Source organism: Mirounga leonina, unplaced genomic scaffold, assembly GCF_011800145.1.
Source record: "Mirounga leonina isolate KUSES-001 unplaced genomic scaffold, KU_Mleo_1.0 Mir_114, whole genome shotgun sequence".
Classification (NCBI taxonomy): Eukaryota; Metazoa; Chordata; class Mammalia; order Carnivora; family Phocidae; genus Mirounga; species Mirounga leonina.
In genome coordinates, this window is record NW_023270265.1 from 20,463,777 (window position 1) to 20,490,945 (window position 27,169).

The following is a 27,169-nucleotide window of genomic DNA, read 5'->3' on the forward strand; positions in this document are numbered from 1 at the left end:
AAACATATAGAGAGGTTGAAAGCAAAAGGATGGAAAAGATACATCATGCAAGCATCAATGAAAAGAAAGCTGATGTATGTATATTAATATCAAAGCAGGCTTTAAGACAAAATCATTAGTAGAGAGAAGAAAGAAGAATGTTTCATAGTGATAAAAGATTCAGTTCCTCAGGAAAATAATTCTAAATTTGTTTCCATAAAAACATAGTCTCAAAATATATAAAGCAAAAATTGTCAGAATTAAAAGAAATAGATAACTTGATGATCATAATGGTGAGATTGTAATACACTTCTCTCGGTAACTGCTAGAAACAGTTGACAAAATTAATAAAGATGTAGTCCTTTCAAATAATATGATTAACAACCCTGACCTAATGACACATGTTAACACCGTATCCTATGATTTCAGAACATACATTTTTTAAAGAACATTTCCCAAAATTGATTACATTCTGGTCTGTGGAGCAAATGTCAGTAAATTTCAAAGGATTGAAATGATAGAGAGTATGTTCTCTGACCATATTGGAATTATTCCAGAAATCAGAAATAAATAGATAAGTAGAAAATCCCTGTATGTTTGGAAATTAGGAAATAAAATTCTAAATAACCCATAGGTCAAAGAAGAAACTCAAGGGGTGCCTGGGTGGCTCAGTCGCTAAGCATCTGCCTTCGGCTCAGGTCATGATCCCAGAGTCCTGGGATCAAGCCCCGCATCGTGCTCCCTGCTCGCCCGAAGCCTGCTTCTCCCTCTCCCACTCCCCCTCCTTGTGTTCCCTCTCTCGCTGTGTCTCTCTCTGTCAAATAAATAAAATCTTTAAAAAAAAAACCTCAATTGAAACCAGAAAATATTTTGAATTATAATGAAAGTATGATATATCAAAACTTGTAGGATGCAGCAAAAGTCATGTTTAAGGGAAATTTATAGCCTTAAATTTATGAATTAGGAAAGAACAGCTGAAATCAATGATCTAAGTATCCATCTGAAGGAGTTAGAGAAAGAATAGCAAATTAAATTCAAAGAAAGTAGAAGGATATGACACAAACAGCACAGGCAGCAGAAACTAAACAAGTGGGTTTACACCAAACTAAAAAGTTTCTGCACATCAAAGGAAGCAGTTAACAGTGTGAAAAGACAGTCCCCAGAACGGGAGAAAATAGTTGCAAACTATGTCTGATTAGGGATTAATTTCCACAATATGTAAAGAAACCTACAACTCAATAGCAAAAAAACCTTAATCATCTGATGTAAAAATCAGCTAGGGACTTGAATAGACATTTCTCCGAAAAAGATAACACAAATTGCCAGCAGGTATATGAAAAAATGCTCAACATCACCAACCATTAGGGAAATGCAAATCAAAATCACAATAGGACATAACACCTCCCACCTCTCATGATTGCTGTTATCAAACAAAAGACAACGTTGGCAAATGTGTGAAGAAATTGGAACCTTGCATACTGTTGAGGGAATGCAAAACTATGTGGCTGCTATTTTGAAAAGGTTCCTCAAAAGGTTAAAAATAGAACTACGGTATGATCCAAGAATCCTACTTCTGGGTGTTTATCCAAAAGAATTGAAATTAGAATCATGAGAAAGATTAGCACTCCCATGCTCATGCATCATTATTCACAATATCCAAGATGTGGAAACAATACAGATGTCCATTGACAGATAAATGGATTAAGAAAATGCAGTATATATATACAGTGGTGTATGGTATACTGTTCAGTCCTTAAAAAGGAAATTATGAGGTATCTAAAATAGAAAAATTCAGGTGCGCATTGGCGGCTCAGTCGTTAAGCATCTGCCTTTGGTTCAGGTCATGATCCCGGGGTCCTGGGATAGAGCCCCACATAGGGCTCCCTGCTGTGCGGGAAGCCTGCTTCTCCCTTTCCCACTCCCCCTGCTTGTGTTGCCTCTTTCACTGTGTCTTTCTGTCAAATAAATAAAATCTTTTAAAAAAATAAAAATAAAAAAAATATATAAAAAAAATAAAAAAAAAATAAATAAATAAAATAGAAAAATTCATAGAATCAAAGAGTGGAATAGTGGTTTCCAGGAACTGGGAGGAAAGGGGAATGAGTTACTAATCAACAGGCATAAAGTTTCAGTTAAGCAAGATGAATAAGCTCTACAAGTCTGCTGTGCAACATTGTACCTATAGTCAGCAATGATGTATTATATTATTAATATACTAATATATTAGTATATGTTAATTATGTAATGTATTAATATAATGTACACTTAAAAACATGAGATACAGTAAAATAAAAAAAAGAAAATGGAAGGAAATAATCAAGAGTAGAAATCAGTGTAATAGAAAACAAAATACATTAGGGAGGATCAAAAAGCCAAAAGTTGGTTCTTAGTCTTTTCAAATAATATTGATAAGCCCTGGTACAACTGTTCAGAAAGAGGAGTGAGAGCATAAATACTGAATAAAAAATGAGACATCACTCCAGATCCTACACCCAAAGCCATAAAAAGATAGGAAAATAGGGGCGCCTGGGTGGCTCAGTTGGTTGAGCGACTGCCTTCAGCTCCGGTCATGATCTCGGGGTCCTGGGATCGAGCCCCGCATCGGGCTCCCTGCTCGGTGGGAAGCCTGCTTCTCTCTTTCCTACTCCCCCTGCTTGTATTCCCTCTCTCGCTGTGCCTCTACCTCTCTCTGTCAAATAAATAAAAATCTTTAAAAAAAAAAAAAAAGGAAAATATGACATTCTTTTTTTTTTTTTTTAAAGATTTTACTTATTTGACAGTGATACAACGAGAGAGGGAACACAAGCGGGGGATTGGGAGAGGGAGAAGCAGGCTTCCTGCTGAGCAGGGAGCCTGACGCAGGGCTCAATTCCAGGACCCCAGAATCATGACCTGAGCCGAAGGCAGACACTTAACGACTAAGCCACCCAGGCGCCCCAAGAAAATATGAAATTCTTGAACCAGTTTTGACCATAACAAATGTTATAATAATCTGAATTTTTCTTTTTTCCAAAATAGGCACAACAGCAGAAGATCTTCAGTGTTGCTCTACAGAAGCAAAATAATGTAAAATTTGGGAAGAATGTGTACATAAATGATAGAATTCCAGAAGAAAGGAATGAAGTTGAATTGAAATGTGGATTTGAGGAAGAGGATGAGAATGAAGAGGAGGTGATGGAAGTTCCTTCCTTCCTTTTCCCCTCCCTCTTTTTCTTCCCTTCTTTTTTTATGATTTTTTAAATTTTGAGTTGTAATATATGTCTGTATGACTCTCAGTCTTCCCGTGTGAAAATTGAACTTATGTAGATCAGTTTGTAATGAGCTATTAGGGCAGTGTGTCATCTGAAATATTAGTCTGCATAGTTGACAGATAAATAGTATATATTCTAGATTATATTTATAAGCCATAGATAGTTGAACCTAGTTGTTCTACCATAATTAGCAGTGAAAGTGTAAATGTAATGATTTTTTTGTAGTGATCACTCATTTTAATTATCTGTGGCAAACATTTAATTTCATGATGGCTTGGCCTTGCTGGTTAGACTAATTCTGGAAAGCCTACCTTTTTTCCCCTTTGGTGCTGAGATAACTGCAAAATGGTTCTAGTAGATTAAAGTTTTTTAATTCTTAAAAAAGTCTTAGCTCTAGAAAGCTTGAAGTTATCTTTAAGTGTTCACTTTCTTTCATCTTCTATATCTAAATTTATTCCTAATTTTATTTGCTTTTACTCTCTACATGAAGTCTTCTGTTGAGCCTACTTTTTGGCTTTTCCTTTGATTTTTTTGAATTTAGTTAATATCATGAGAAGCCTATTCATAAGTTTTGCCTTGTCAGTGAGATTTTAAATTCTTTTTCTAAGGACTTAGTCGGGGCCCAGTATGAACTTTTAATTAATTGATAGAAGAAACCATATGAATATGTGCCCATGGCCTTCTCTGTGGTTGGAGAACAACTGGGAGTTCAGTATATATGTTTCTACTATATGCCTGAGGATGAGTGAAACTATATGTATTTATGTGTGTGTGTGTGTGTACACACGTGTATGTTTATATATATATGTGAATGTACACATATATATACACACACACGTGTGTGTGTGCACATGCAATGGATGTCTGATATTGTAGGGGATACGGACAAATGAACTGCCTTAGACAGTTTAATATCTTCTTAAAAGGGAATTAGTGTGTCCTGATTAGTCTCTGGAAATTAATGTTTTCGAAATTTACTTTTTTGTTCTTTTTTAATCAGTATTCAGAGAATCTCTATATTCTCTTCTCCTAAGCATGTTTGAGATACATAATCTCTGTCCTTTAATTACTTTATAATCTGAAACACTCAACAATAATGATAAATATATAAAGTGAATTATTGAACTAGTGCCAAAACAATTACAAAGGCATTGTATTTATATTGTAATGTTTTTATAGTTGATAAATGTTATAACATGAAGTCCATGAATCTCCTTGCTGTCTTTAACTTATATTATCCAACAGTAAGCTAGTAGTTTGATGATTTTTATTTTTATTTATTTTATATTTTTATTATTTAAAAAATTTTTTGAGGGGGGAGGGTTAGAGGGAAAGGGAGAATCTTTTTCTCTCTCTCTCTTTTTTTTCAGAGAGTGAGTGTGGCAGGATAGAGGGTAGGATGAGGCAGAGGAGAGGGAGAGAATCTTAAGCAGGCTCCATGCCCAGCGTGGAACCCGTTATGGGGTTCAATCCCATGACCTTGAGATCATGACCTGAGCCAAAATCGAGAGTTGGACACTTAACCAACTGGGCCACCCAGGTACCCCAAGTTTGATAATTTTTAAAATGTGGTTTTATAAGAAGGGCATGTGTTGTGATGAGCACTGAGTGCTATATGCAACTGATGAATTGTTGAACACTACATCAAAAACTAATGATGTACTATATGTTGGCTAATTGAACATAATAGAAAAAATAAATAAATAAAATGAAGTTGGAAAAAAAAAAAAAGAAACAATAAGAGAAAAATGTATACCAGCTTGCTTAGAGTTCTCGTCTCCAGAAGCGGAATTGGGTTTATTTTCCTTCTTTGTAGTCTTATGCATTGGCTACATTTAGAGTAATTAATATGTATTACTTTGGTAATCAGAAAAAATCACAAATATACCTAAATAATAAACAGTGAATGCCATAAAAAATGTGGTTTTATTTTTCAGGTCTTAACTGTTCAGGATCTGGTTGATTTTTCCCCTGTTTACCGATGTTTGCACATTTATTCTGTTTTGGTGAGTACCTTTTGTATATGTATATCGTGTGTGTGTGTGTGTGTGTGTGTGGGTATACACATATATATAGATACACATAAATATTTGTATAATAAAAAAGATATGTATGCATTTTAGGCCTGCTTTTCTAAAGACTGGCCATAAGCTCAGTAAGCTGTAAATCTTCATGCATAAGTATTTTAAATATCCCCTGTGAGTAAGGCACTTACTTTTTTCTTTATCGTAGTCCCCTTTCAAGTGATGTATCACTTCATCTGTAAGAACCTTATAATAGTATACTTCCATTTCACCCTTCTTATATTTGTGCTCTTGTATCACAATTGCTTTTAAATATGTTGTGTCTACATTTGCTTACTCCTTCTACATTGTATTCATTTTTGATTAAATAATTCTTTTAAAAGATAGTAACATTATTTTGATATAATTCATATACCAAAAAATTTACCCCTTTAAAGTATATGATTCAGTGGTTTTAGCATATTTATGAGGATGTGCAACTATTGAAACTAATTCCAGAACATTTCATTTCTGAAGAAGGAAACCTCTTACCAATTAACAGTCACTCCTCATTCTCCCCTACCTCCAGTCCCTGGCAACCACTCATTTACTTTCTTTCTCTACGGATTTGCCTATTTTGGATATTTCATATAAATAGAATCATAGTAAGTGTGGTCTTTTGTGTCTTGGCCTCTTTCACATAGTTGGAAGTTGAGATTATTGATTGAGATCTTTCTTCTATTTTAATACATTTACAGCTATAAATATAAATTTCCTTCTAACCACTGCTTAGCTGCATTCCATGAGTTCTGGTATGTTGTGTTTTTGTTTCCATTCATCTCAAAATATTTTCTAAATTCTTGTTATTTGTTCTATAACCCACGGGTATTTAGGAGTATATTGTTTCATTTCCCTATGTTTGTGAATTTCCAAAAAGTTCTTCTGTTACTAATTCCAAATTTAATCTTACTGTGGTCAGAGATCATATTTTTATGACTTCAGTCCTTTTAAATTTATGGAGGCTTGTTTTATGGCCTAACATATGGTATATCCTGGAGAATGTTCCATGTGTACTTGAGAAGAATGTGTATCTGGCTGTTGTTGGGTGGTGTGTTCTGTAGACATCTGTTAGGTCTAGTTGATTTAATATTGTTATTCAGGTCTTCTGTTTCCTTGTTGATCTTCCTATCTATCTGTTATTGAAAGTGGTAATATTGAAGTCTCTGACTGTAACTGTTGAATTATCTGTTCTTCCTTTAGTCTTGCCAATTTTCATTCATGTATTTTTGAAGCTCTGTTTTTAGGTGAATATATGTTTATAATTGTTATAGCTTCATGATGGATTAACTTTTTTTCATTATAAAATGTCATTCTTTGTGTATTTTTTTGGTTTAAAGTCTATTTTGGCTGATTAGTATAGCTACTCTAACTCTCTTTTGGTTACTGTTGCCATGGTATGTTTTTCCATACTTTTATTTTAAATCACTTTGTGTTTTTGAATCTAAAGTGGGTCTCTTTTGAATAGCATATAGATGGATTTTTAAGAATCCAGTCTGCCAATTTCTGCCTTTTGATTGAAGTGTTTAGTTCTTTTGCATTTAATGTAATTACTGATATGGCCAGATTTATGCCTACTGTTTGCTTTATGTATCATGTCTTTTTTGTTCTATTCCTCCATTACTGTCTTCTTCTTAAGTAGGTATTTTCTCATGAACCATTTTAATTCTCTTGTCATCTCTTTTAACATATATATGCATTAATATATATAATATATATTAATATATAAATAGTAACATAAATATATAGATGTATAAGTATATTATTACATATAAATATGTAATATAAATATATAAAAATATATAAATATAAGACATAATAGTTAATATATGTATATATACACATATATAATATATATAGTATTTTCTTAGTGTTTGCCCTGGAGATTATAATTAATATCCTACCTTAAAACAATCTAGTTCATATTAATCCTCCTCCTTTGTGTTATTATTGAGATATTAATTACATCTTTATACATTATAAACCATAATATAATTATTTCTTTATGCAATTGTTTTCTAAATCAGAAGAATGGAGTTACAAATTATACTGTCTTTATATTTACCTCTATATTACCTTAACTGGGACTCTTTTATTTCTTCATGTGAATTAGTGTTACTGCCTAGTGTCCTTTTATTTTTGCCTAAAGGACTACCTTTAGTATCTCTTTTAGGGAAGGTCAACTAGCATCACATTCTCTCAGTTTTTGGTTTATCTGGGAATGTCTTAATTTCTCCTTTGCTTTTTAAGAGTAGTTTTGCTAGATACAGAATTTTTGGTCTTTTTCTTTCAGCACTTAGAAAATGTCTACGGAAGGCATTTAGAGTTAAGGTGTTTTGAGATTTGGATTATTCACTGAAATTGGATTAAATTGAAATTGAAATAATTAAAAAGATGGTAATTATGTTAATTAGAGCAAATAGAATTATCTTCATTAGTTAACGTCTTTTGGCCCTCTATTAAAAGACAGGACCAACTCTGTACTTATGAACTGAGGTAAAAGCAATAAGCACAATATCAATGTAAACTTACTATTTTACAAATTAGTGATGTTTCAAGTATATTGAGCATTATTGAGTAGAAATGTAAAATTTTTTTCTTTTTAAAGCTATAATAAATTGTACCATTGTATAAAAACAGTAATACTTTTAGTCTATTCTGTGGTGAAATAATTCTTCAAATGTGTATGATTATAAACTTTAACTGCTCAGATTCTTTTAAAATTTAGTATTTTATCTTTTATAACGTCAGGTAGTAGTATATACATTTAACTATATTTACACCTGAGGCAAGTAGAGGGTAAGTTCTATCAAGATTACATTGCTATATGTAGTAACATTGAAAAATTGGCTTCCAGTTGTCTGATCTCAATTTTTTGTTTTTTGGGGGTTTTTTTTGCCTTGTTTTGTTTCTAAACTAGATTGTATTGGCTTCTAATCAGGATGAAGTTCTTAATTATCTCAGTTGTTAAATTGGCCTGTGTTGTGGTTTGATTCTTTTAAAACTCCTTTCAAATTAGATGTTTTCCGATAGGTTTTGGATTTGGTGGAGAAGAATGATTTTTGGTTTTGATAATGCTTAATTTTTCTGTCTTGTATGGGCCCAGTAAACTGCAGTGAGTGCCCATAGGCACTTCTGTTACTTTGTATTATCCTTTTTCTGTATGATCCACAAAGATAGTGACCATGTGAGTGTCGTGTATTGTTCTTTCCCTAGTGCTTTTCATTGCATCTGATATTTCATAAAGATTTGCTGAATTAGTAATTGGCTCTTTTAAAAACAATTTTTTTATTAACATATAATGTATTATTTGTTTCAGGGGTACAAGTCTGTCTGTGATTCATCAGTCTTAAAACAATTCACAGTGCTCACCATAGTACCTACCCTCCCCAATGTCCATCACCCAGCCACCCCATCCCTCCCACCCCCCACCATTCTAGCAAACCTCAGTTTGTTTCCTGAGATTAAGAGTCTCTTATGGTTTAACACACACTCAATTTTTAATAAATTATTTTATGTATCTTTACCCTGGTAACTTATATCAACAGGCACTAAGCCCTCTGGGAAAGAATATATCTTTATAGGGCGCCTGGGTAGCTCAGTCGTTAGGCGTCTGCCTTCGGCTCAGGTCATGGTCAGAGGGGCCTTGGAATCGAGTCCCACATCGGGCTCCCTGCTCCATGGGAAGCCTGCTTCTCCCTCTCCCACTCCCCCTGCTTCTGTTCCTGCTCTCACTCTCTCTCTCTCTGTCAAATAAATAAATAAAATCTTAAAAAAAAAAAAGAGTATATCTTTATAGCTGGTGCAAAAAAGTGTTGAACCAACGGATACTATGTGAGGTTTCAGTGTGGCTTCTCTGAAAATGATACATTGGGTATTAAATTACAGTTTCACTGTTCATGATTTAAAATGAAAGAAACAGAAAGCACAATTAAATGATCAAAATAATTTAAAGTCAATTGTAGAGAACCAATAGAATGATAGAAAGTTTTAGACTCTAGTCAAATTTGTGATTTTTCAGCAATCTATGATTCAGATAGTCAACTATTTTAAATAAATGATTACTCTCAGAATTTGTTATTATAACTAACTTAATTTATAATTTTAAATAACTTACTTTTATTTTATTTTATTTTTTTTAAAGATTTTTTATTTATTTATTTGAGAGAGAGAGAATGAGAGACAGAGAGCATGAGAGGGAGGAGGGTCAGAGGGAGAAGCAGACTCCCCGCCGAGCAGGGAGCCCGATGCGGGACTCGATCCCGGGACTCCAGGATCCTGACCTGAGCCAAAGGCAGTCGCTCAACCAACTGAGCCACCCAGGCGCCCCTTTAAATAACTTACTTTTAGTTCTCTGTATATTTTTATATCTTTATAATATACAGAATCTATAAACTTAAGAAAGCTGCGTTTTAAAAGAAGTCAGTTTTGACTAATTCAGGCAGGACTTTTTCCCCTTTTTATTGTGTAAGTGAGGTTTTATTATTCTATAAATGTAAATAAACTTTCATTAGCATGAGAACTTCTGGTTGGTATATATGACCAAAAATTGGTAAAAGTAAAATGACCAAAATTTAGTAAAGCTAATTCCTCCGTTGTTATTATAGTCAGTTTCCTTTCATTTGCTATTTCATTTAAGCTACTTTCTAGTAGTAACTGGGCACTTCACTGGGTCATCAGTTCTAGTATCTACCTGACACTGTGCCTCCATTTGCTCCTTTATTTTCCCAATTTGATGCGTACTCTATGATATTTGGTATTTTGAGATGAACTCTGAGTACAAAGCTGTACCATGACATAGGATGTCAGTTGTTGGTGTGACTGGATGTACTTGCATCAATAAAAGAACATGTTTCACCCCTAAAAAAAAATCGCCCTGCAGTATAACTTATCCTTTAGAGTTTTACTGTGGGATCAGGCTGACGTCTGTTTTCTTGAAGACTTTTTTGCCTAAATCTGGCACCCTTGATTGACTTCCTCTCATTCCCTCTCTTGCTTTCCTCATTTCTTGAAAGTCTCCCTTTTGAGCACTTCCTTATTGTATCACTTGGTGTCTGTTTCTAGAAAAGCTACCTAACATATTATATTATCTATTGCTGTGCATATATTATTTCACATGGTCAGCTATCTGGGAATGGCTTAGCTGGGTGGTTCTGGTTCAGGGTCTCTCATGAGATTCCAGTCAAGATGTCAGTGAGGGCTGTTGTCATCTGAAGCTTGACAGGGCCTGGGGGATTTGCTTCTGTTATGACTGTTGGTAGAAGGCCTCAGTTCCTTGCCACATGGGCTGTCCACAAAGCTGAGTGACAATCCTCCTGACATGGCAGCTGGCTTCCCTAGAATGAGTGATCTGAGGGAGGCTGATATGGAAGCCATAATGTCCTTTATAATCTAATATCAGAAGTGACATACCTTACTTTTTTTTTTTTTTAAGATTTTATTTCTTTTATTAGAGAGAGAGCATGAATGGAGAGAGGGGCAAGGGGAGAGGGAGAGAAGCAGACTCCCCACTGAGCGCAGAGGCCAGTGCAGGGCTCGATCTCACAGCTCTGAGATCGTGACCTGAGCCGAAACCAAGAGTCAGGTGCTTAACCGAATAAGCCACTCAGGCGCCCCACCTTTACTTCTGCTACATCCTACTGGTCACATAGATCAACCCTGGTAGAATGTGGGATGAGACTACACAAGAGATCTTTGGGGGCCATCTTGGAGGCTACCATACTTACTGCATAAAAGAAATACCTATCCTTCACTGATACCCATTGTATTGATCCTTCACTGCTACTACCATTGTGCATTCTTGATGTGTAAAAACTTCCAAGATGCCAAATAAAGGAGAAGTCTCCTTTAATGATTAACTTAAGGGACTGTACACATAAGGGTTTCTTTCTTTTCTTGTGCAGAAAAGGATAAACCATGTTAGAAACACTATATTTTGTTCTGTGGTGGGATATTCTTAGTTCTGATACATGGTAGGTAGTAATGACATAGGTGGGAGTAATGACAATTTTCTTTAAGGTCCTTACCTCTTTTGTTCCCCAGCTGTTGACAATGAATATAGTGCTTTTAAGAGGGAGTACAATGAGAGTACAGAAGTGAGAACATAGGAAGATTTGAACACAAAACTGTGTCCTCTGTGTTTAAATGTAAACAGTGCTTTTGGCTAATCTTAATACTCATCCCTATGATGTGTCATTTTCTGTAAAGAAAAACCTTTAAACATCCAAAATAATATGAATTAGTGAAATAGAATCTTTTAAACATAACTGGAGTATTCTGAGACTCCCAAAATTTTGAAATTACATTGACTAACCCATTCTTTCATATAAGTTGTGATTCAGAAAAACTGTTAAAAGCCGTTTTGCCAAATTGTTACATGTGTGATATTTTTGACTTCATGTTAAAATAAAATAAAAGCTGGCTGCCAGACTGATTAGTTCCTAGCATGATCACCATCTCTAACAAAATTCATGTGTTATTCCTGACTTTTATACTTGGTTTTATTTTCTTATTTCCAAAATTTAATACCGAAGTTTTATATATGTCCACATATTTACTAAAGGCATATTGTATTTTTTATCATACTCCTCTTTTTGCAAGTAACTTAGAATTCCATCTGCGTTATTATAAATTATGAGAAACAGCATTTAAGTAATGAGAAGTGATTTATTACCTTGTTTTTAAGGTACATGAATGGATAAAACAATCATGTTGGATTTAAATAATCTTAATCTTAATGACTTTCATAATTTTTTAATTTATTTCTCAGTGGTTTTCATAATATTCCACAATGCATATTAACATGTTTATTTGAATTGAAACATGAAGTTAGACTTTTCCTGAGGGATAGTAAATACAATTGACTTAATTGTTTGTTTATAAGGGCTGGGTTTGCTAATTAGGTTTTAGGGTGGGCATTTATTGGTAAATTAAATACACTAAATTTGCAGCTCCGAGTTTTTAACTAAAAAGTATGTTGCTGAGATGCCTGGTGGCTCATTCTGTTAAGTGTCTGACTTTGGCTCAAATCACGATCTTGGGGTCCTGGGATCAAGCCCTTAGTTGGGCTCCCTGCTCAGTGGGGAGTCTGCTTGTCCCTCTTCCTCTGCCCCTCCTCCTGCTTGTGCTCTTTCTGTCTCTCTCTCAAATAAATAAATAAAGTCTTAAAAAATAATTAAATAAAGAAAAATAAAAAATATGTTGTTAGTTCCCAAAAAAAGCCCCATTCATCATATTAAGAGATTCATTTCCAATAAAAATTTACTTTTGGTTATATTAATTATCACATAATATACTTAGATTGTATTGATCAGTTATGTGCTAATTGTAATGATAATTCAACCTAGAAGGAGAAAACTACCTTAACACCTAAAGCTTTATGGCCTCAGAGATAAAATAAAAATAAAAACATATTATATTAGAAAATATAGTATTAGAAGGGTACCTGGCTGGCTCAGTCCATAGAGCATGTGACTCTTATCTTGAGGTCATGAGTTTGAGCCCTACAATATGGGATAGAGTTTACTTAAAAAAATAAATATAGCATTAAAAAAATAACACATTAAATTTGAAAAAAAAACCAGTAAGAGTGGTAGTCTGGAATATAAGTTAAAAAAGAAAAAGGAGGGGCACGTGGGTGCCTCAGTCGGTTAAGCATCTGCCTTTGGCTCAGGTCATGATCCCAGGGTACTGGGATCGAGCCCCACCTTGGGCTCTCTGCTCAGCAGGGAGTCTGCTTCTACCTCTCCTCCTCCCCCCGCTTGTGCTCTCTCAGTCTCTCTCAAATAAATAAATAAAATCTTTAAAAATTAAAAAAAAAGAAAGTAAAAGGAGGGATACCTGGGTGGCTTAGTTGGTTACGTGTCCAACTCTTGATCTCAGCTCAGGTCTTGATCTCAGGCTTGTGAGTTCAAGCCTCACATTGGGCTCCATGCTGGGTACAGAGCCTACTTAAAAAAAAAAAAGGAAAACTATAAACTTTCTAAATGTGAAAGAAGAGTGTGTTCATATGTTTTTTAAGTGATTGTAGGTAACCATTGGGTATGTTTAAATGAGGATGTAATAGTTTTATTTATAACATACTTGAAATTATATCCTTTACATTATTTAAACTCATAGTGAAAAAAATTTAGTTACCAAAATAAAACTGTGAGGGGGACCATAGTTTTTTTAAAATTCTTTTAAATGAGTATAAAAATACTGGAAGAATTGCCCTAAGGGATACCTAGGTAAACATTTTCTGCATTGTGAGTTTATTTTTTATGGCATTAAGAGAAGTCATTTTTTTATAACTACTTAAATATTAAAGAAAGTTATCAGAAAAAAATTTTTTTCAGTGAAAATACGAGTTTTGACTTTTTTCCCCTCTTGGATTGTCTTTTGGAGCCTTGAGTAAGGGAATGGATTCCCAGCCTTTTCTTCTCATTCTGGGTGGATTCTCCTTTTAAACAGAGAGGAAGACAGAAGAAATGGGTATATAGTCATTCATTTACTTGTTCATTCATTCATTCAACAAATAGTAATTGATTGCCTTCCATGTGCCAAACATTGTGCTAAGGGATCAGGATACAGTGGTGAACTAGTTGGACAGGACCATGTTCTAACAGACTTAGAGTGGTAAAGAGATCTCTGTCATCCAATATGGTAACTACTAGTTTAAAAAAAAATTTTTTTTTTAAAGATTTTTTTATTCATTCATGAGAGACACACAGAGAGAGAGGCAGAGGGAGAAGTAGGCTCCCCACGGAGCAGGGAGCCCAATGCAGGACTCGATCCCAGGACCTTGGGATCATGACCTGAACCAAAGGCAGATGCTTAACCAACTGAGCCACCCAGGTGCCCCCACAACTATTTAAATTTAAATTAATTAAAATTAAAGAAAACTAAAATTCAGGGTCTCAATACTTACTATTAGCCACATTTCAAGTGCTCAGTAGCCACATCCATCTAGCGGCTATCATATAAGACAGTGCGGATATAGAAAATGTTCATCATCACAGAAAGTGCTATTAGACAGTGGTATGATAGACTACTAATTAAGAAGTTATAGCATAGTGTGGTAAGTGCAATGATACGGATATGCAGGTTACTATGGGATAACACAGACAATAACAAGCCTCAAGAAGTTGAGGAAGGCTTCTAAAGAAGTGACATCTATAGGGAGTCCTTAAGGGTGAATGAAAGTCATATAGAGAAAGAGAACTGGGAAGCACATTTCAAGAATAATTTGTACAAAAGCCTGGAAATAAAAAGAAAATGGTATATTGAATATACTGAGATGAGGCAGGAGATGAAGGAAGATGCCAGATCATGTAGGGTCTTATATAACATGTTCAGACATTTATGCTTGACAGCTGATTTCTTTATTTAGTTCTCTTACTGACAGCCATATTTTGAGTTGGTCAGTCAGAAATCTGTAAAACCTTAGTGATAAGTTGGGCAACTGTAAAATTGCTTGAATTTATAGTTAGTGTTCATAATTGTCATGATAACAAAGTTACTGTTTTTGAACTATAAAGCCAAAAACTTATTTTTGACATTCAGTATGAAATACCATTTCAGTGTTTTTGTTTTATTTGCACATGTTAAATAATTTTTTTATTACTTCCATATGAGAGAACCAAAGAGATGTTATAATCAGTTCACAGAAAAGATCAAATAACAGGAAAAATTATATGGAGTAAAGGAATGTGGAGAGGAATTGTAAATGAAGGCAAAACTATTTTTTTTTAGAGAGGGGAGGAAATCAATTAAAATCATTACCAGACAAAATACTTTTACGTATTTAACAGTTACCTAAACAGAAAGAGATCCAAAATAGCTCAGAGACAGTGAACAGAAGTAGAATCTGATAACCTGGGAGGATATGATATAAATGATGCAGTTTCCATTGAAATACACAAAAGCCATTTCAGTGTTTATATTCCATTTGTTAGAAAACTTAAAATGACACTTAGGGGTAAAGAAGTTATCTGTTTGGGGCGCCTGGGTGGCTCAGTTGGTTAAGCGACTGCCTTCGGCTCAGGTCATGATCCTGGAGTCCCGGGATCGAGTCCCGCATCGGGCTCCCTGCTCGGCAGGGAGTCTGCTTCTCCCGCTCCCACTCCCCGTTTGTGTTCCCTCTCTCGCTGTGTCTTTCTCTGTCAAATAAATAAATAAAATCTTAAAAAAAAAAAAAAAAAAAGAAGTTATCTGTTTGGGTGCCTGGGTGGCTCAGTTGGTTAAGTGTCTGACTCTTAGTTTTGGCTCAGGTCATGGTCTCAGGGTTGTGAGATCAAGTCCTGCATCATGCTCCCTGCTCAGTGGGGTGTCTGCTGGAGAGTCTCTCTCTCCCACTCCCTCTGCTCCTCCCCCCACTCATGCTCTCTCTATCAAATAAATAAATAAATCTAAAAAAAAAAAAGTTATCTCTTCTGCAGTGTGTGTGTTTCATTACTTTGCTGATTTTACTTTAGGGTGATGAAGAAACATTTGAAAATTATTACCGAAAACAAAGAAAGAAACAAGCAAGACTTGTATTGCAACCCCAGTCAAATATGGTAAATATGTGAAAATTTTGTATTGGTTGTGTTGTCACTTTTTGCCTCTTACCCTGCTTTAATTTCTTCAGAGCATGTATCACTATTCATTCAACAACAAATACTTATTGAACACCTACCATTTCCAGTAATTGGTTTAGGTGCTAAGGGTACAGCAATGAACAAAACAGGTGAGTTCCTTCTCTCATGAGCTTACATTCTATTAGGGAAGATAGATAGTAAATAAATAAAATAGGCAGTGAATAAATAAAGAGATAAACAAGTAGATATATAAAGTATCAGGGAGTGATAATTCATTTCTGACAATATGGTGGACTATGTACTTTGATTAATTGTTCTAGTGAAAAAACAAAGATGCTGGATAAAACATTTAAAAAATTTTTAAATTATTTTTAAATGCACTGAGGATTTGATAGAAAAGTATAGTCAGGACAAAAATTAAGTGAATATGGAATTGCTCTATATTCGGTTATGGTGGTAATTATGTGACTAGATGTGTTTGTGAAAACTTGTAGAAACAGTGCATGAAAAAGTGAGTTTTATTGTATGTAACTTATACCTCAGTATATCCAACTATAAAACAAAACATGAAAACTTAAATGAAGGCAGAAATCCAGATAGGTTTGGAGCATCAGGGTGGCTCAGTCAGTTAAGTGTCTGCCTTTGGCTCAGGTCATGATCCCAGGGTTCTGGGATTGAGCCCTGCATTGGGCTCCCTTTTCTAAAGGGAGCCTGCTTTTCCCTCTCCCTCTGCCTGCCACTCACTCTGCTTGTGCTCTCTCTCTCTCTCTGTTAAGTAAATAAATAAAATCTTTTTAAAAAAAGAAGAAAGAAATCCAGACAAGTTTAATGAAGTACTGATTGTGGCTTTTATCTTAGGGGCATCTGCTGAGCGGGAAAGCATGAATTTTGAGGACATGGGAATACAGAGGCCTAAGCCCAGAGCCACCTGAAGTAGCTGATAAGAGGTTGTCTCCCTTAGAAAGTGGAGACTCCAAAGAATTAGAGCCTCATTATTAGGATTACCTAGAGATCAAAAACATCTCTTGGCACCTGGCTGTCTCAGTCAGGAGAGCATGCAACTCTTGATCTTGGAGTCATGAGTTTGAGCCCCTGCTTGGATATAGAGATCACTTAAAATAAATAAATAAATAAATGGACACAATGTTATAAAAAAAACCTAACAAAACCTCTCTGTTCTTTCTGCTAAACACTGTAGGGAAATTGCCTGTCTTAAATGTTGGTGCTGAAGGAACGAGGGGAAAAAGATCTCTGAGAATCCATAACAAGCTGTTTCTCACATATATTTGCAACCCAGATTCATTCTGTTTGGATAGTCAAAAAAAAAATCTCAAGTTGAAAATTCAGTTTAAAGTTATTCCATGCTGATATTGCCCAATAGAAACAAATGCAGATCTCTGAACTTTCATGTCATAATTTCAAGGAAAATTAGCAAATCACAGTAAAAAATAATTATCAAACAAGTGCAAATCACTAAAAATATTGGCAATAGAAATAAATCCCAAGAGACCTTCAGTATTTGAATTATTAGCCATTTAATATAATAACTCTATTTAATATATTTAAAGAAATAAAAGACAAGCTTGTTGATATAAATAGGGAACAAGAAACTGTAATGACCAAAATGAAGAAAAATCCAGTAGAATACCTAGAAATTAAAGATATATTAATCAAAATTAAAAGTTTTATGAATAACGGGGCGCCTGGGTGGCTCAGTTGTTAAGCGTCTGCCGTCGGCTCAGGTCATGATCCCAGGGTCCTGGGATCGAGCCCCGCATCGGGCTCCCTGCTCAGCAGAGAGTCTGCTTCTCCCTCTCCCACCCCCTCTGCTTGTGTTCCCTCTCTCACTGTGACTCTCTCTGTCAATAAATAAAATACTTAAAAAAAAAAAAGTTTTATGAATAGGTTTAGCAATTGGTGAATTCTAGTTGATCTGGAGAAATTATCTAGAAAGCCTCACAGAGAGACAAGAGGATAAAAATACAGAAGAGCGAGGAAGTCTAACATATCTAGTTGGAGTTACAGAAAGAGAGGATAGAAAAGTTGAACAGAGGAGTATTTGTAGGCATAATGGCTGAGAATTTTCCAGTATGGACAGGAAATAGAAACTTAGAGAGTCAAACCCAAGGAATCCCAAATAGGTTAAATAAAAAGAAATACACTCTGGGAGAACTTACAGTGAAACTGCAGAACACAAAGATAGAAAATAGAAGACCTGAAAAATAGTATCTGTTAACTTGAGCTAATTGACATTTATTGAATATTCCACCCCAAACAGCAGAATGCACATGCCTTTCAAATGCATGTAGAAGGTTTATCAAGATAGATCATATTCTGGGCTATAAAATAAATCTCAACAAGTATAAAAGACTTGAAATCACAGAAAGTATGTCTTTTGACCACAAGATAATTAAATTATCTATATGCAAAAAAAAAAAATGAGTATTGACTTTTACCTCAGCAATTCAAGAAATGGATCATGGACCTAAATGCAAGAGCTAAAAATTAAAACTTTTAGAAAAAACAAAGGTTTTTGTGACCTTGGGTTAGGCAGTATTTTCTTAGGTGAGATACATAAAGCATGAACCATAAGAGAAAGAAATTGATAAATTGAACATCAAAATGAAAAACTACTCTTCAAAAGGCATTGTCAAGGGTGCCTGGGTGGCTCAGTCAATTGAGCATCTGCCTTTGGTTCAGGTCATGATCCCAGGGTCCTGGGATCGAGTCTGGCATCACACTGCCTGCTCAGCTGGGAGTCTTCTTCTCCCTCTGACCCTCCCCACTCTTGTGCTCTCTCTCTGTAATAAATAAACAAAATCTTTAAAAAAAAAAATCATAAAGGCATTGTCAAGAAAGTGAAAAGACAAGACACAGATGGGGAGAAAATACTTATAAAACTCATATCTAACAAAGGGCTTGTATTCAGAATATATAAAGAATTTGTGTAACTAAATAATTAAAGACAAACTAATGGATAAAAGGTCCAGGTAGACATTTTACTAGATACACAGATGAAAAACACACGAAAAGATGTTCAATGAGTGAGACACCACTACATACCTACTAGAATGGCTGAAATTAAAGACTGATAATAGCAAGTGCTGGTGAGATGTGGAGCAACTGGAACTCTCATACACTTCTGGTGGTATAAAAATTATGCTGCCACTTTGGAAAGTTGTTTGGCAATTTGTTATAATGTTAAGCATACACTTATCATACAACCCAGCAGTCTTGCACCTAGGTTTTTACTCAGGAGAAATGAAAACAATGGAATATTTTAAATGCTAAAGGAAGATAACTGTTAATCTAGGATTCTATATCCAGAAAAACAAAGGCAAAGATAGACATTTTCAGACAAAGAAGAGGAGAGTTGGCTAATAAGCACCCTTACTAAGGAAATTCTAAAGAATCTACTTCAGGCAAAAGGAAAGTGATGCCAAATGGAAGATAAGAGATGCTAGAAGGAATGAATAGCAAATAAAGTATAAATATGTGGGTGAATCTATGTCAACTGTAGAAAATAATGTTAATAAAATATTATGGACTTTAAAACAAGATAGAATTAAAATACACAACAACAAAAGCATAAACATGAGGTGGGAGTTAATAAAATGAATCCATGCTACAATTTTCTGAATTGTCCAGAAGAGTAAAAATACTGATTGATTTTAGAGTTTGATTACTTAAGTATGCGTAATGTAATTTCTGGAGTAAGCAGTAAAAGAGTAGAAACAGAGTATATATCTTCAAATAATATAAAAAGATCTAGAATGATAAAAAATAAAATATTCATGTCTTAGAGTTGATAAAAAATGATAATTGAAACCTATAAACACTTGATAACATTGACTCAAAAATGTATAATGCCAGATTGCCACAACTAAAAGGATAAGTAGAAAATCCATAGTGGATTTTTAAGCATGTCTCAGTATCTAATAAACCAAACAGATAGAATATCAGTAAGAATACACAACATGCTTAATAGACTTGATCTAATGAACCATGTAGAAGCCTGTTTCATCAACTGTAGAAACATCTTCTTTTCAAGCACACATAGCACATTATAAAATGTGACTATATACATGTTATAAAGCAAGTATCAAGAAATGTCAAACATCTGGTGTCGTGTAAACTCCTCTCTCTCTGATCATAGTATTTTAAAGCTAAAAGGTAAAAACATTTGTTTTCCCACAGCCTGAAAAAACCCCAGATGTTTGAAAATTTTTATTGCATTTATGAAATATGCAAAATACAACATTTGAACTTAATTAAAATAATGAAATATTTCATGTAATAAACTTCTAAGAATGAAATTCAAATAATCAGATATTTTCCTGTATGCCTTTTGTTAAAATTATTAACAGGCAATTATGGATCATTTTTAAGGAGTTTGACTTTTATTATGAATCAGATATAAAGTCATTCGAAGGTTTTTAGTAGAAGATATAATGATCTGATTACTCTTTGAAAAGTATCATTCTGACAGCTATCTGGAGAATAGACTGCAGGGAGCAAGCCTGAAAGCCGGGGAGACTGGGTAGGAGAATGATGTAATAGCACAAATAAGAAATTATGGTGGCTTGAACTAGCTTGCTGAGAAGAGGGTTCTGAAATCATATTTACTTTTTAACTTGTTTATTGTCTATCTCCTTTTGAATATAAGTTCCATGAGGGTAAGGACTTTTTGGTTTTTAGTAGTGTATCTCTGGTGCTTTAAAAATGTGTGCAGCATATAGTAGACTCTCTATATATTTGTTAATAAATGTTGTAGTGACTTGGACTTACTTTTATGTTACCAGTATTTATTGGTGTAAATTGATTTTTATTTTTCATTTGAAGCATGAAACAGTTGATGGCTATAGAAGATATTTCACTCAAATTGTAGGGTATGTATCTAATACAGAAATAACTATTATTTTTACATTATGTTAAATGTCAGAACTGCTTGTTTTCTGTTTGGGTTTTAATTTTTTTTTTAACACATGTTATGTTGGTAATTACTGTCTTTAGGTTCTTTGTGGTGGAAGATCACATTTTACATGTGACCCAAGGATTAGTAACCAGGGCATACACTGATGAACTTTGGAACATGGCCCTCTCAAAGATAATTGCTGTCCTTAGAGCTCATTCAGTAAGTCAGACAAATTATGTTACTAAATTTTTAATTCAGTTACTTCAAGAACTTCTGAAATGTATAATGTCAGAAGAAAACCACACCTCCAACATTCTGCATTTTTTGGTAACAGCTCAGATTTGGAAGTAGTAATGTTAAGCTTTTGTTTGGTAATACTGGGCTGTGATTTTGCAACTGTCTGGGGCTTCCCAAGGCACTTTTAGTCCAGCATTATAGAAAATGAAGAATTAAGCTGGTCTCATTAGTCTCAACTGACCTCTTCATTAGATCACTGAAAAGCACCGTGAAGAAAGGGTTTTTAATTATCATTCCAAATTCTTTGTTTCCAAAATAAACTCTGCCATTAAAACTCAATTGAACTTGTTCTTCGATGTTTATAATTTGTTTGCAGTAATACAATTACAAATTTCTTAAAAATATGCAATTGTCAAAATTTGAACTCTTTTAAAATAATGAACCTTTATGTATTGAGAGATTTTTTTATGAATGAAAGTAAAATGTTCAAATATTTTGCGTAATACACCTTTTGTGGAAGTAATATGTTAGTGTTATTTTAAAGACTGTTGAAATTAATAATTGCTTATTATAGACTTTTTCTTAAGACAATTTTAGTAGTTTACCTTCAGTAAAATCTCCCCATACTTAAAATTTTGTAATTATTATTTATAATTTTATTATTGAGAATAGAGATTGAAAATATTTTAAAGGCTTATTAGTTTATATAGTATTTAGATTATAAATATACTACATTTTTATTTATAGGATTGAAGATTCTTTATATAGTATTTGTCCAATGAACTATAACTTTTTCTAACATATTAATAAAGAACAATATGTTTTATCATGGTTTACATTCAGACCAGCTCTGAATATGTAAAATTATAGTATGCTTTCTGTTAATTATATGACATCAAATACAGAGTCATAAGGTATTAAATGCAACATATCACACTAAAAATCTTATTAAATGCTGTTAAAGGGACAGAGTGAGTTTCACTACCCCTTTGAAACTAATTAGTTTCTTTTGGTGAATTAATAAGAAAATACTTCAATTGTCATTCTTATATTGGAAAAAGTAATATGTCTCTTTTATAAGAGTAAAAAATAGTAGAAAAGTAAAAATATGTGGTCTATATATAAACCATTTTTCAGTTTAAATATAAGTAGTTCCTTAAAATCTAGGGACTTTTAGAAATATAAACATCACCGCTTTGACCAAAGGTTAGTGTGTGCAAATTTCAGGGAAATTTCTTTTCATATAATACAGATACTAAAAGTACATTATGTTATGGTCTTTCCCTAAGAATTTTTACTGAATAGAGGAAACCAGCAATGGATCTAACTAATGACCAAGATTTTAAATTTATTGTAAGTCTGGTATACTAAGGGAAACATTTTCAGGTTTTATTTGTTTTTAACCAAATGACTATGGTTTGTATTTGTTTCTTTGTTTGTATTTCCATCCCTCCACCTCTCTCCCCCAGTCTTACTGTACTGATCCTGATCTTGTTCTGGAGCTGAAGAATCTCATTGTAATATTTGCAGATACTTTGCAGGTGGGTGATAATCTAACATTCATTTAATGGCTATTTTGACCACTTAAAGATATACAAAATATAGAACATGCTCATTTAGTTTATTATGGATTGATGGTAGTAAATTAGTAGTAACCAAATGTTTGCTTATATATTGGTATTCCCTATTACCCAAGACTTGTCATTCTCCCCTGCTTCCTAATTATGAAGCTTGGACAGAGTTCAGGAAATATTACCATCTTTTAAAATACTGGTCATTCAGTTAGAATAAAGTTTTTGTTTGTTTGTCTAGATAAAGTATTTTTGTAGTTAAAAAAAAGTACATGGTATAGTGGAAAAAACTCTGAACTAGAAATGAGAAGATACAAGTTCTGCCTTAGGACAAGGAGCATAGGCTCTGGGAGTCACACAAGACCCTGAGTTTGTATTCCACCTCTGCTATTGACTAATTGTATGTTTACAGGTTTTCTAAGTTTTAGATCCTCATTGGTGAAAATGAGTTTATTACTAGTTTTCGGGATTGTTTTGAGTTTTAAGTGTGATAACAAATATGAAAACATACAGTTTGAAAGCTGTATTCACTAATTTCCTTCCTAATTTCAGGTGTACTATGACTGTGAGCAAATCACTTTACTTCTTTGTGTCTTGTTTTTTTTCTTTTTAAAAATAAGATCAGATAAGATTAAAATTGAATTGTCTCAAAACCCAATGCCTTTGTGATTTTCACTATCAAAGTTTTAAGCTTGTCCCTTTTTCTTGATCATGGAATTGATTGCATTTTGTTTTCATGTTTAAACTTTTGGGATTTTTATGGTTGGAAGAACATTTCGTGAAATACAGATTAGTATTTTTCAAAGTGTGATAATAGATGTTACTTTAAAAAGAGTTCTGTGTTCTAAAACATTTGGGAAATAAGTGAAGTAAAACAAATTTCTTCACTAAAAGCCTTTCTCAGAGCAAATTTATACCATATGATTCCAAAAGGAAGGTGCTTATGCAGCATTTTCCCAATAAATTTGACCCTTGAATCTTTTTTTCCTCCATATGACATCTTACAGATTTAGAGCTTCATATAATATGCTTTGGGAAATGCTAATTCAGACTATTTGCTTCATCACAAGAATCTTTTCATCCTAGAATAATAGTTGTCTACTTTATTCTTAAGCCTAAAAAGATTCCACATACTCCTTTAGAAAATTATTTTATTGTCTAGATATATCTTTATTAATTTCTCTGCCTTATACTGTAACATGGGGATAATGTGGATTTTGTTTTGTTTTGTTTTCATAAATTTTGTGACAAATGTATCTGTAATACTGATTTCTCTGCAAAAAAACTTTTGGTAAGTTTTATCAGAGACTATCTTAATTTTTTTAGGCCTATCTCTAAGTAACTTGAGGGAATTTTGCTATCCTTAATGACTAAAATCATTACTACTCAAAGCATGGTGGGGTACCACTCACTGGTCTGGAAATGGTTACAGTCCACAAACTGTTATGGATCCATAGCAAAAAGGAGCTTCTGTCAGAATGTAAATCAACTACATCACTAAGTACAAATTTTAGCTCAATTGGCATTTATTTTGAAGCAAGATTTTCTCGATGTAGGTTAGCCGCATTGATTTATATTCTGGTACAAGCTCCTTACCTCTTTGTAAACCATAATGAACTGTTCTGAACTGGCACTTTGAGTACAACTGAGTGTAGAATATGTGCTGTGGTTCCAAGGATCTCTAGAGAATCCGAGAAGAGTAATAGACAATATTCAGGTAATGGAGGCTTTAGAAAGTCACACTAATGGATGTATAAACCCTTGTAAGTATACCTTTCTAATCTTACTGCTGAAATATGATTGAGGAAGACAAACCAGTCCTTATTACTTATTCAGCAGTCCTGCAGTATTTTCATTCCACTGAAAGTTGACAGGCTGAGTATTAGGTGAGTCTTATACATAATTAGTAAATGCTGACTTTTTAAGTTATACTTTTTTTTTTTTTTAGACAGAAGTGGGGAGGGGCAGAGGGAGAGAGAATCTCCAGCATGGAGCCCAACAACCCTGAGATCATGACCTGAGCCAAAATTAAGAGTTGGGACGCTTAACTGACTGAGCCACCCAGGCGCCCCTTAAGTTATACCTTTTAATTGAAGAATTGGGGAGGGTCTTTTAATAAAAATTAAAGAATATTGAATGATACTTAGTTTTTAAAGTTGGCACTTTGCCACCCTAAGGAAAAATTTCTTTTCATATTTCATTTTATTACTTAAAGCTAACTAAACAATAACATTAACAAGTAACTCCAGCATATTATAGTTCTGTTTATTGCTTATTAAGTAAATCAGAAGTAAACATTTATGATTCATTCACTGACATTTTTTGAGCACCCACCATGTACTTACACCGTAACACTGTATATATATATATATATATATGTATATATATACACACACGTAAGCTAGATGATGTGTAAAACAATAGAGACAAAAATCAGTAAGACAGTGAGATATAAAAATCCTTCAAGAAATTTACGGTTTAGTTGTAAACAAATAAGATGTATAAGACATATTAATATAGCAGTATATTAACAAGCTTTGAGCTCGCAGAAGATGGAATGTCTATCTTTGATTCTGGGAGTTGGGAAAGTCTGTATAGAAAGTTGAAATGTGAGTTGGAAATTAAAAGATGAGTTCAGCAGGTACATATTAATAAAGGGGCATGAATGGCAGAGAAAATAAAATAGCATGTGTAAACTATAGATGGAGGGATAGTATGGTGAGCATGAGATTGGTCAAGCAGCTTGATTGTGATAGAAACTTTAGTAGATGGATATGAGCAAAGAAGGGCAAAGAGTGGTAATGAAACTGACAAGGTAGTTTGACCCAAATTATGGCAAGACTTGTGGGACTTTAATAAGTCTTTGGTAGTTTTTAACCAGTGGAATGGCATGATCATATTTGTACTTTAAATGATAATTTGGAGAGCCTTGGCAATAGATTGAGTTGAAAGAGACAGATGGTTGGAACTTCAGTGTAGGCAACAGTTGTGAAGGACTGAAATAAAGCAGTGGCACTGGGAATACTTCTGGAAAAAAGTAAGTGATGGAGAAGAATGATAGATTTGAGATTTGTGAAGGAGGTAAAATCAAAAGAATTTGGTGAATGATTAGATATGTTTGTGTGTGGGGTCATTTAGATGTTTTTCAAGTTTCTTTCCTGATAAATTGAATTGATGGTTGAACTATTAGCACAGATAGGAAATAGGAAAAGCACTTTGTCTAGTTGAAAAGGGAAGAGATAAGTTAACTTTAGCATGCTTGTTGGCAGACTGACTGGAGATGTCTAACAGGTGTTGGAATTAAATATTTGGAACTTCCAGAGGTATAACTAGAGATGTAGATTCAGGATAATCAGAGAAAATAGTGTTTGAAGTCAGTAGACTTCAGATTATGCTAGAGACCTAGAAGAAAAATCTAAGGATGGAGATAGAAGAAAAAGGGAAACTGGAAGGACGACTGTTCATAGATAAGACAACAAAGAGAGAGAGCAGTGTTACAGAATTCAAAGCAGACTAGTTTCAAAAGAGGTAATGCAGAGTGAGAGATCATTGACTTTTATATTTAGGAGATAATCTGTGACATTGTTGAGAGCAGTTTTAAAGGAATAGGAGTGGCAGATTGTAGTAGGTTTGGCTGTGAAGAGAGTAACAAAAGGAAGCATCTGGCAGAGCACAGCAAATCGAGGAAGGGCTTTTTTATTTTTTCTTACTTTTCTTGGTTTAAGGATGGGAGGTAATTAGCATATTTATTTAGCCAAAAGAAAGGAACTAGTGGAAATTAAAGACAATAGTGAATAGATAGTCCGTGGAGCAGTTCCTGCAGGAGTACGATAAAAAATAAAGAAGAGGGAAACCCTGAAGGGAAAAGGGACAACTCTGTGATGCAGCAGAAATCTTTGTTCCTGAAATGGGTAAAATTTCAATGACTTTGGAGTTGGAAAGGAATAAAGTTTTGTTGGAGAGTGTATGTTTAATGAGAAGGTGTATATTTTCCCTAAATAGTGAAGTCGATCTTAAATTGAAGGTGCAAAAGGAAGCCAGTGTGTTTCAGACAAAATATATTCCCTTTTCTTCTTTTATCCTTTTTAGGGATCACTTTCCAAGACACCATATGTAGATCACTAATCCTTTACTTTTTCTTCAGTTTTGACTTCTAATACTTTTTAAGGTTAACAGTGTAATCCAGACTGAAAAGAGAGAGAAGAAATGGAAAAATTATTCCAGTTCCATAAAACTCTTTCTAGACTCTTTCTTACTTAATGCAACCTAGTAGAAAGTCAAAAGTATATCTTCTTTTCATGCTGTTGGAATGACATACAATATGATATAGTGATCACTTTCAAACAATTCTTCAGTATTCCCAACATTTCTGTAATGAATATATTTACTTATTTGACTTGTTTATCTGCTTTTGTTGTGTTTGTTTTAGGGTTATGGTTTTCCAGTGAACCGACTTTTTGACCTTTTATTTGAAATAAGAGATCAATACAATGAAACACTTCTTAAGAAATGGGCTGGAGTTTTCAGGTTAGTCAAAAGCCATGGAACCTTAATGTAGTAGTGAAAAGCTTGTCAAATGCTAAAGTGATTGATTTTA

At 33.9% G+C, this 27,169-nt stretch overlaps 1 protein-coding gene across 4 annotated transcripts in view; it reads left to right on the forward strand.

Moving 5' to 3' along the window:
• The window catches only part of EXOC6 (exocyst complex component 6), a 230,351-nt gene that overhangs the window by 80,081 nt on the left and 123,101 nt on the right, over positions 1 to 27,169 (forward strand). For all 4 annotated transcript variants that reach the window (XM_035025185.1, XM_035025198.1, XM_035025176.1 and 1 more), the window contains 7 exons: positions 2,998 to 3,150; positions 5,168 to 5,236; positions 15,745 to 15,828; positions 20,692 to 20,738; positions 20,863 to 20,983; positions 22,471 to 22,542; positions 27,002 to 27,099. In XM_035025185.1, the coding sequence (XP_034881076.1) occupies positions 2,998 to 3,150; positions 5,168 to 5,236; positions 15,745 to 15,828; positions 20,692 to 20,738; positions 20,863 to 20,983; positions 22,471 to 22,542; positions 27,002 to 27,099 (644 nt within the window). The remainder of the gene's footprint in view (positions 1 to 2,997; positions 3,151 to 5,167; positions 5,237 to 15,744; positions 15,829 to 20,691; positions 20,739 to 20,862; positions 20,984 to 22,470; positions 22,543 to 27,001; positions 27,100 to 27,169) is intronic.